We start from the raw sequence: 11,505 nt of genomic DNA on the forward strand, positions 1-11,505 counted from the left end.
TCTATGTGTTTCATTGTTGTTCTAGTTCATTAGTTATGACTCCCAATCCAGTTTCTTGTTTACCATCATGTTGTTCAATATGTAACTAGCATGTATAAATTACACTACCTGATTATTGTTTCACCTAGCATGTCTGAATTTGGTTTCTGTTAAAACCTATGATTAGTATGTCTAATTCTACCTACTGCTTTATCCAGCATGTTTCAATCTGCTTGTTAAGTATGCCAGCATGTTTGAACTAGGAATACTCATGATGTTTGTCTAAGTTGTTCACTTAGGTTCTTGCTTAATCTGCTTTGCTAAGTTGTCTACTATCTCAAAGTAACTTTGATTGTGTGCCAATTTGTCCAGTGTTAATATGTTTTTTCTACACGGCTGTTTGTGATCTTTGCTCTATGTCTCTTCCACCCATTCTTATGAATAACTTCTTAATCCTATAAAACTCTTGAAAACTTCTGTGCATCCTGTTGTTTATGTGCTGCTACCATACACTAATGTATATTCTATGTGTCCCCAATCCCCCACTATCCCTATATGAAATTTGTGTTGAATGGTGCTAAACCTGTTTGTCCTATAACTAATCAGGCTGCTTACTGATTTTTCAAAAGTGTTTATCTGGTTCTCAAACTGTTTTACTACTAAATCAGTTCTTATTTTTCAGAAAAACCTCTTTACTTATAGAGTCATTTTGGTACTGTTTTCTTCTCTAAACTTTTCAAAACTATTTCAAGCACTCTCACTCTACTCTTAAGTCCCTAGGTTCTGCCCCTCCAGTGTGTGTACTGCCTTGGGATCCTCTTGATATCTCTTTAAACTCTGGAACAATGGGGTTGACTATTCTACACTACACTTACCCAATCCTTATTGTGAAAAATCTTGGTATGAGCACTTCCCGAGATCCTTGAGGTCCTTAAGGAACTCTGACACACTTGAACATGAGATTGGCTATGAAATCCTTGGCATTTGAGGCTACTGAAGGACTGGCATTATCAGGATTTGCTTTGGGCCTACTTCAGGCTCCCTATAGTTTAATTTCTATTTTATTTATGTAATTTATTCGATCATTGGTCTGTAATAATTAATTGTAAACAGATATTGGGGTAGCTAGTAAAAATGGAGGGTAGTTATATGATATTGTTGGTAATCCTGGGTAGAAAACATGCGATAGATTTTATATTCTGTGAATCTGCATTAGAAGCCATGTCTTCGGATTGATATGCTCATTTACATTCAAATCAAGTCAAACCTGCATAAGATATCCTATTTTAGGGCTTCACGCTTATTGCTTCAGCATGCTTTACATCACTATTCCATGATTCAATTTTGCGTAAATAATTCCACTTAGAAATCCTGCTACTAGGTTAGTAATCTCGCCTTAATAAACTGTCATCCTTGTATGCATTAGATACCATATTTTTAGGAACTTTGTTTGCATTTGTTTGAACCTGCTTATTTCGATTAAAATAAGTCAATGTCCATGAAAATGTATAAAAGCAACTTCCCGTGTAGATATCATGTCTTTAAGCACGAATCAGTATAAATCACCTATTATAATTGGTGCCACCTAGAACAATATGTTTGTAGGTCGAACTATTTCTAAAACTGTTAATCATCTCTTGTAATTGTGATTGCATAAAATCCCACGCCTAGGCAAGCCTTAGGTAACCAATCTCTATATGAAATTGGAAAATGCGTTCTGATTATGTTAAACTGCTTAAGTTTTACAGCACTTAAAATCAGTAGGCAAACTGATTAGGACCCTGCGATTAAATATTTTGCATATTCTATGTATTAATGTTCACCTGGACATCCTGTCCTAGGATTCTTTCTAAAAAACTACTTGTATCTGTGTTTGAGACATACTGTTTATTTGTTGTATCTGTGCGGAGGTAAACATGAGCCTTTAATTTCTTTTTGTCCCTATTTGCTGGTCCTACATATTATTTGATTGTTGCCTGGATTTTTGACCTTTTAAATACATTAGGATTGTCTAGAACTGCCCAGATTTAGAGGTCCCAAACTCCTCCAGGACCACAAGGAAGGGACGGGTAACAACACGCTTAGAGTTCGTTAAGTAAAACTCACTTAATACCCACTAAGGGGTGGGATAATGTGTAGAAAAGAATATGATGACTTGTGTGTTAACGCAATGTGTAGCCCCTCATTGAGGAGTGATTACCGAGCATTACATAGATGTGTTCCTATAGGATAACAACTTAGGACCCCCCTTATCTTTTTACATATGTGTGCTTAGATTGCTTAACTTTTAAAATCAATGATCCTTTTACATATGTGTGCTTAGACTGCTTAACTATTAACACCAATGTTCCTTTACATATGCGTGCTTAGACTGTTTATTTGCATCGGATTAATTCACAAAGTAAGTTAAACCGAGACCCACCATTGTGGACTTTAAGGGGTGCCTAACACCTTCTCCTTGAAGTAACTTCAAGCCCTTACCCAATCTCTGGTTGTATAATTAGTGTTGTAAATGACCCGTAATAGGTGCCCTAACGCACCTTAATTTGTTAGGTGGCGACTCTTCAATTTCTTATATCCCTTTTCCCAAAAGGAAACGAGTTGTCCCAATAATGTCAAAAATCCTGACTAATCCGAAAGGAGAGGAAAAGGGGGCGTGACAGCGCCTTACAAAATCTCCCAACCCAAACTCACTGAACTTCGGAGACAGTTGACGAAAACGCTAGACACAGGGATCCTTGTGCCCTCCAATTCCCTATATGGGTCCCCTGTGCTATTCCAAAAGAAACATGATGGCAGCTTATGACTCTATGCCGATTATCGGGCTCTAAACAAAATTACCATGAAGAACAAGTACCCTATTCCTCTAATGGCAGACTTATTCGATAGACTAGGTGGTGCGACGGTGTTCTTCAAAATATACCTGAAGAGTTATTGGCAAATTTGGATTGTAGAGGGTGATGAACACAAGATGACCTATGTGACAAGATACGGGTCGTACGACTTCTTGGTTATGCCATTCAGCTTGACTAACGCTCCAGCCACATTTTGCACCCTGATGAACCAAGACTTCCGAGAGTACATTGACGAATTCATGGTGGTCTACTTGGATGACATTGTGGTATATAGCCAAACACTGGAAGAACACCTGGAGCACTTGCGGAAGGTCCTAGCCCGATTGCGGGAGCACAAATTATATGCGAATCTATCCAAGCCAACTATTCATTAATGCAATCAAGCTTTCTTTCATTCTTAATTCTCATTTCTGTTCTCTCAATTGCCGGTGACATTGATTTTCACGTACGGCACTGACAATCTCGTCTAGCGTACGAAAGGGACCTCAGTTGGCAGATAGTAACTGCACTGACATTAATTGCTTAGCCTTATGTCGCCCTTCCAAGGAATCTCAGGAAGGCGTCACGTAACAATAGTCATGTAATCACACGATCACTTGATGTCAAGAAAAACAAAGTAATTTCTCTTGTTCTTGTGCCGCCTGTATGTGTATTAATGTGTTCCATCCATTACCATCATATTGATGAAGCATTTTACTTCAATGTGATATAAAAGGTATAATACATAAATATGCTATCAAACTTGGCCTCTGCTGGCAAGTATGCCCTCCAACTTTGGGTGTTCACATGTAGACACCTCAGTTTGTCTTCACTTTATCAATTGAACACTCCAACTTGCAAAATGATTAAATAGACACTTCCAAAATGTATGTGCCATGTCAGTGTGCCACGTCAGCATTTGTATTTACATGTTCAACTTTACACAAGTTAAGATGCATGCTTGTGTACATCTAAAGTTGGAGGACATACTTGCCCTGCGAGGCCAAATTTATATATTATGCGTTTATAGAATAAAAGCGATGACTTATGACAACCCATCAGAAGAAGCCTCTTAAACGGAAGTTAGAAAAAAGACCAAATTAACTAAAAAAGACGTGCCTCGATTTCATTACCTATAAATTATTGCACACTTAATAGTAGTCTAGAGCTGATCAAATACATCTCTTGACAGCCAGACAAATGTATACAGCATATGACTTACATATAGTAAAAGAAAGGTGGTACTAAGACCAACTATTATTTTTGACAACAAAGATGAAAATTCCTTAGCATAGAAACCAAGGAACCACATTACTATATAACAAGCAATAGATTGAATAGAGACAACCCCTCAATCAGTGCAGCAACGGTACATGAAATACCTCTCCATTGGCTTTCCACATTCTGCACACACTACCATTTTTGGAATATAATCATCAAGTCCGGGTACAACTAAGCGATTGCAGTGCTGAGGAGTGTGCAATTGCAGGAAATAATCATTAAGTGCGGGCACAAATCCTTTTTCTCTAGCATCTTCCTCCCAAACAGTGTAATCATCTAATGTTTTGGTGATTATCTGACTTTTGGCTCGTGCCATTTCGAACGATCCTCTGCTTATCAGTGCCCACCCTTGATCACTTCCATCAAAACTCAGCATTGTCAACACTTCTTGCATAATTTTATCTTCTTGGATTGTCTTTCCGAGCTGCATTTTGGAGTAAAACATGTTCTCTATTCTTGTCCAAAAGTACCAAACTGATCTTAAGTCCAAACAATAACTCAGATTTTCTGCTGTTACCATACTGTTGATACTTCGAACTCGCTCCTCGTTGTTGATCTTCCCCACATACATCATTAGTAGATCAATCCCAGCTCTCTGACCTACACTTTTTGCTGATTTTGTGAAACTACGGATCCATTCGACGTCTTCTCCTCCATACAAACAGATAAACTTCCCACTCGTCATCTGATTGCCACATTATTGAATTAGTACATGCATGGATGTGAGTAAAGGGCATCCCAGTGCACTAAGTTCCCTTTATGCGCGGGTTCCCTTTAAGGTCATGCTCGAACCCATGACCTCGTGGTCACATGGCAGCAACTTTACCAGTTACGCCGAGGCTCCCCTTCAGTACATGGATGTGAGTATAAACATAAAATTGCAAGGCATTTTTGTTGTAAGCTTACCCATTCAATTAAATTCTGATCTATGCCATCGACGACTAGCTCAAGATTCCAAGATTCCACGCTCCACAAAGCTTCCTCGTTGGAAATAGTGAAAGGATAGGCCAAATTTCCCCAAATCCAAGCCATGTGAATAGCATTTGGACAAGCCACTTTACCCTGTTGTGGATCCAAGGTTACAAGCATCATTTTCTTAGAGAAATGTTACCTTTCTTTGACAAACTTGACAATTGCTGGCGCTAACAAGGAAGGATGGTGCAATGTGTACCACGGCATTATTGCTTGCAGCTCCTTAAATTTCACTTCCGCCTCTTCATTCCATCCCCTTGATTGATCCACAATCGGAAGCCACACTATTTCATATTGAAGTTCTGGCCTTGCCCTTGATTCATTGTATATATGAGACAGTACTAACAACTCTTCAGGGCTGGCGTCAAGATCAGACAGCAGAAGCAGAACAGTCTTTCTTCTAAGGACCTCAATACTAGCCTGAAGTCAGGGAAAACATATTCTTTAACACAGGAAAAAACATGATCTTTCTTTCAGGTTAAAACAAGTAAAATTTGAACGTACCCTCGTGTGAGTGGTTCCTACTTCAAGTGGGAGTAAATCGTCCTTGATATAAATCATTCCCCTGTTTATCTTCATGTTGTCGAATTGAGTTGTCTCAAAGAGGTGCACCAGCATCTGATAGTACTCAACGTGCATCTTCTCCTCTGCATGGTATTTATAGAAAATTACAAGAACTAGCTCAAATTCTAGTTTAAATCATGATTTTATTACTTTATGATGATTTCTTGATTCCTTGTGAAGGATTTTGAAGTTTCAGTTTGACTAAGATACTTTATTATGTATCTTAATCTGTCACTTCTCTTCCATTTTCTTGTATGATACTTTATTATGATTCGATGATTACATCTACTCACGAATATGATGATAGCAACGATCTAATTCAGCTCTGCGGTGATCGCTTATGTTTCTCAGCTTGTGAATGGAGCTTGACTTTTCCCATGTGTCTGATGTGGTAGCTGCTATCATCCTGCATATTCCATTTGTTTGCATGTAGTAATGTTACTTCCAATTGAACCAAATTAAATTCGTACACAAAAAAAGAAAAGAAATATTGTGGTTTAACGGAGGGACTTACTCGTAGTTCATTCCAAGAAGGCTAGAAAGTTGAGAAGCACAAGCAACAATACTTTTAATGGTCCAATAAACAGCAGTAGGAATGTGGGAAATAGCAATAGACAGAGGTGGTTGATCTTCAGAGATGTACTGAGAAGGAAGCCTCTTGAACTCAATTATACATTTTGTTACTTCCAAAATGGCCTCGATAAGTTCGTTCATGGCATCAAATCGCGACTTGAGGGAAGCATGGTGCTCCATAGTATCTTGTAGCTGTTTCAAGAGAGCCACAGATTTTGCCAAGGGATGAGTAGCAAACATCTGAGCCACCAGCCAGAATTCACCATAGGTAATGGCTAATGCTGCTAAAGATAGCACTAGTTTTGCGTCCCATTGGTAGCCAGAGAGCATAGCTAAAATTGCCATTGTTGTTGAATGAGTATCCCCTCCTCCTGAGCACTTGCATGTCAACTGCAATTACATTTTGTAAAGACAAACGTGTTATAGCCAAAAAGAACAATCTAATAAAAAGAAAAGTGTGTGGACACACGGAAGATTAGTCAACCTCGCAAGAGACTCTGTGTATGATATCAAAGGCAAGTGATGCCTTTTCTTCTAACTTCAATGCTTCAATGTTGGCTTGATGAGGCTGACTAGTGCCCTGAAAACATATAGCATTGCAATCAAAAGTTAAGAAAACAAAACGTCGTTGTTTTGACAAGAAATGTGTTTAGAAAATTAGATTATATATCATGTAATCAAGCTAAGAAAAACTAAATGTTACATGTAGCACGCCGTCAATGCGAGCAGGGTAAGCATGGGCGAAGCTACATGTTGTAAAGCCCTTCGTCGGAAAATTACACTGCGTATATAAGTAAAATATTACATTTTAGAGGTATATAATATATATTGAACACTCTTTCTCGGAGATTTTTTTCACTTCTTTCAAGTTTGAATACTCTTGAGTAAATTCCTTGCTTCGCCACTGAGGGTAAGCATGTTGAAAAATCTCCTCGACGACATGGAGGATGATTTTAACATCAACTTCGCGACCATCAGGATTGTGAGTATCAAGAATTTTTTTGGACATAGCATGATCATCAGACATTGGCGGCGAAGGCTTACTACCATGACGAGCAGATGGCACCAAAGCACCCATTTTCCTGGTTTTTAATTTGGCCTTTGAAGAAGAAATTACAATAGTGAAGCATGCATGCATGCAAGGTATATATAGTGAGGAGAAAGAATATGGGAATAAATTAAGGGGGAGGCAAAATGTAAATGAATCGAGTACCTTGCTTGTAAGCCTGTAAGAGGCTTGCTTGTAAGCCAATTATTAAATATATCCGGACGAAGGCATGTGCCAACTTTCTGGCAAACGAAAGGCACAAATACAAAAGATTTACTAATATGGGAAGATGAGACCAAGGAATCAGGATGTAGAGTTTCTTATCCTAGCAGATTTAAAAGATTTTAAGTTTTTGTACTTTTTTTCAATTTACCAAAAAGGTAAGTAGTGAGTAGTTATTTTAGGAGGAAAAAGGTCAAATTTATCCTTGTACTATCAAAATCGAGACAACTTTAACCTCTGTTAAACTTTTGATCTCATATTATTACATGCGTCACTCGAAAAAGTCCTTTTTATATATACACTTGACCCCTAATTGAGCTCCAACTGTTCAACATAATGGTAATTTTAAATCATAGTCAAAATTTGAAGGATCAATTTGAATCTATTTTCTTGAAGAATTTGAGCAAATGACTACTAATTTCAAGCTAAATATGATGACTCGCCATGTCATCATGCCATATAGGCACCATTTGGCATATACTAATGTCATGTGGAAGCTTACATAGGAAGAAGGCTAGCATTTGTGAGAAGATTCTAGAGAAATATGGACATTTTCTTTGGAAGATTCTAGATCCCTATGGATTTTCTAGGAAAGTCCTTGGAATCTTCTAGGCTTATAGAGAATTTTAGAGAAAGCCCTTTTCTTGTAAATATTAAGAACTTGTGTAACAATTAATATTTACGCACTAGCCCCTAGGAGAGGGAAAGATAGAAAGGTAACTAGCACACCTAGCAGCACCTCGAAGCTGTATATATCACACTTATCTGTGAACTTAATGGCCTGGTAATATTCTGGTGCGATGTATACTAAAGTTCCTACCACGTGTGAAGTTGAAACATGCGTAAGGAATTCTGGGACTGCTTTGCAAGGCCAAATTCTGCAATTCTATGTCTTATTTGACCTACAATCTTAATTTCTGATTTAATCTGGCGCATTTTAATATTCAAAGCCTTGCTTTCCCAGTGAGTCTACAGCATCCATTGGGGGTTCTACGATCTTCTTTATAGCAATAATCTTTATGTTACTTCCTAGTAACTCACCTTTATACACTTCTCCACATCCACCTTTTCTGATTTTTTCCAGTGATGCCAATCCGCCTACGTTCTCCAAAAATGCTAAGTCCTCGGCTTTCTTAATCAATGGACTGAAAATTGTTACACCTAAATCATCCCTACTGTAAGGCCCCGTTAAAATTTTCTAATGATTTAAGATCTTTAAAGTGCGCCAACGGTATTTGGGAATAACGTATTCGAGTATTGAAGGAGACCTAGGGGATAGAACCATATTATTTTGACTTGAAAATACATATGGAGAGTATTTTGGAACATATTAAGGAGGTTTGTAAGCGGGAAGAAGTTGGTTGGAACGAGTTGGAAATTTTAAGAGAAATAGATGTCCAAATTTGCACAATACTTGACTTTGAATGGGTATAACTCTCATAATACAAATATATTTTCAATGAATTTTGCCCCTGAAATGTATCTCATTGAGTCTAGTTTCTAAAGTATCAAGTCGTTCGTCATTTGGACATTCCTACTAAAAGTTATGATCAAATTACTAAAGTGAGACCACCTTGTTAGTTTGGCGGATAGCGAAGAGGCTCGTTTCGCCAGACCGGGCGCGGATCCTGTCTTCCCTTGTATGTCCCTTGTATGTTGTGGGCAGTGAAGTGAGTTGGGGCCGCCCCAACTTCAGGTCCTTTTAAGTCATTTCGTGGGCTCATTTCCCCCATTTCATTTGGACGAATTTTGGAGCTCTTCTCCACTCTCTCAAGATCATCAACTCCTCCCATTTTCAAGGTAAGCAATTCCAATAATCTTGGTGTGAAATTCCATTATTTCTACACTAGTATTGATGAGATCTACACATAAAATACTTAGATCTTCAAGAAATTTCTTCAAGAACTCAAAGGAGGATTTTGCAAGATTTCTTCCAAAAGGTAATCCTACACCCTTAGACTTACATGTATGAATTAAGTATTGAAACTTATAGTATGGTGATTGGAAGCCATAAGTTCCCAATTTAAATACATAACCATGGTAGAGATTGAAAAGGTGATTATTTGATGGAATTTTATTGGCTGGGTGTGGATGGATAGTCATGTATGTGATGTTGAAAGTTATGAATTGTTTAAGAATAATGGTGGGATAAATTATTAGTAAATGGTAGTAGTTGGAGGAACTAATTCTATGGTTAAGAGATGTAGAGATTCATGCCTACTAGGTGTTTGATAAAGTACCTAAATTATGGAATTTGTTACTAATATTGGTCTCATTTGATGTTGTTATTGTAGATTGAAGTTGCTTAGTGTAATGGATCATTATAGAATCATTATGGGACGAATTTAAAGTATGTTGGCTAACCTACTCTTTTAGAAATAAATTCCATAATGTTTCCTTAACTTTCAAGTATTGTTGGCTCAAGTTCCTAATTCCTATGTTCCAGGTTATCCCTTATAAACATATCAATTCTGAATGAGCCTTATGTCGAAATATATATGTTCAAAGTGTTGATTGCGTATTAAAATATTATGGCTTTGAGTCGTGTTTCAAATGAAAATTAGTATGCCAAATTATGTGAGAAAAACTCGATATGCCTAAGACTCTTAATTACTCATATGTGTACCTAAAGTCTTGATTAGAAATGTCTTGTTATTCATAATCTATAAAGATGCTTGAAAATGAAATAAGTGAATTGGGGATGTAGAGTATGGCCAACGTGCCAAGAATGAAAGTTATACTTGTGGTTAATGGTGCCAATGAAATAACATGATGAGAGAAAGATTATGAAATGAGCTTTAATTTAACTGTTCCAAAAGTATTTCAAAAATAGAATCGCCTAAAAGTTTATGTAATCAAGTAATGCCCATATGTGGCTGTTTTAACTAATGTTATGCTTTGTGAGTATTTTCAATGTGTTTGGCGTTCTTACAGATTCATGAGTGGAAATAGTGTATTTCTCTTTTTGGGGAAAGGTATTTAAAGAATAAATGGTGTGTTACTTGTTTATGATTTTAACTTGCGCACCGATTGCCAATTATTTTACTCTATTCTTGGAAAGAAATCTATTGTGCTTAAATTCTTCATTTCTAATGAACTTAAAATGGTGATTTTAGGAATATTATATATGTTGATATTTATGATCATGATACATGAGAGGGAAGAAATGAAAGTGTGGAATATCAAATACGACCACCGTGCCTTGAATAAAGAATCTTGTGATGGCCAAAAGAGTCAAGGGAATATTGTTCTTGTTTTTGGTTGAAAATAATAGTAAAGATTTATACAATGTGAAAGATGATGAGGTAAATACATTTGTACCTATGTTACCTTTGTGTGCATAAATAAAAATAATATTTTTGGGAAATATCAATAGAAAACCGAGGAAAGGTGGTTGTAATAACCCACACCTAAAATTATATGTGTCGGTGTAGAAGTGGATTGTGATTCCCTTATTTGGTATGAGTTTGATGGGTTGATATTATTTCCCTTATGGGATGAAACTGGTAATAATTGTGGATTGTAAAAGTCAACCATGAAATTTGTGAGAAGGCGACATAGCTGATCAATTGGAGATCGAACGCCATGTTGTGCACATGGTGGTACTACTCTTGGTAACACTTTTCGTTCGTACCACATGTCAAACCACATTATTAGTGGGGAGGTGTCCTAGCCGATCGAGGATGATCGGTCTCTATGTTATAAACACGGTGGTATATCGATGCTAATGATCTCCCAACCAATAATATATATTAATTTTGTATTTTGAAAATTGTTATGTTTCAACTGGACATTTGTAAATTGTTGAATGTGACTTATTGTTTCTATGTTTTTTCCTTTCTTATATTGACATTCTATTTTAAAAGAGGACAGTTAGCTTTACATATTAGTACTATTCCATATGTACTGTCATGGACTGCTTTCCAGACATGCCCCATGACCCCTTGGTTGCGCCCCATGGCGGCCTAGCAAGCCTCACAATGCCTAGCGCCATGGTCGGCCCTGTGGTCTTGGCTGTGCCAAGTGACAAGC

General features: G+C 37.3%; 2 protein-coding genes across 3 annotated transcripts; both read right to left on the reverse strand.

Moving 5' to 3' along the window:
• Positions 1-3,917: 3,917 nt before the first annotated feature.
• LOC107770704 (protein SIEVE ELEMENT OCCLUSION B-like) lies at positions 3,918-7,324 on the reverse strand. Of its 2 annotated transcripts, XR_012710170.1 has the most exons (7): positions 6,907-7,324; positions 6,688-6,783; positions 6,145-6,593; positions 5,924-6,036; positions 5,571-5,713; positions 5,001-5,486; positions 3,918-4,779 (listed from the first exon to the last, which is right to left on the reverse strand). XR_012710170.1 is itself a non-coding variant. In XM_075254428.1 (5 exons), exons 2-5 carry the CDS (start codon positions 6,546-6,548, stop codon positions 5,202-5,204), a joined length of 945 nt encoding a protein of 314 aa, XP_075110529.1. In that variant the 5' UTR covers positions 6,549-6,593; positions 6,688-6,953; the 3' UTR covers positions 3,918-5,201. The 2 variants fall into 2 exon arrangements, 1 of the variants encoding a protein (XP_075110529.1); XM_075254428.1 differs by having other exon boundaries at positions 3,918-5,486; positions 6,688-6,953.
• LOC142161700 (protein SIEVE ELEMENT OCCLUSION A-like) lies at positions 4,165-5,186 on the reverse strand. The gene is made up of 2 exons (XM_075256172.1): positions 5,001-5,186; positions 4,165-4,779 (listed from the first exon to the last, which is right to left on the reverse strand). The coding sequence occupies exons 1-2, from the start codon at positions 5,184-5,186 to the stop codon at positions 4,165-4,167; spliced, it is 801 nt and encodes a 266-aa protein (XP_075112273.1).
• Positions 7,325-11,505: the final 4,181 nt, after the last annotated feature.

Source organism: Nicotiana tabacum, chromosome 6 (assembly GCF_000715075.1).
Source record: "Nicotiana tabacum cultivar K326 chromosome 6, ASM71507v2, whole genome shotgun sequence".
Taxonomy (NCBI): domain Eukaryota; kingdom Viridiplantae; phylum Streptophyta; class Magnoliopsida; order Solanales; family Solanaceae; genus Nicotiana; species Nicotiana tabacum.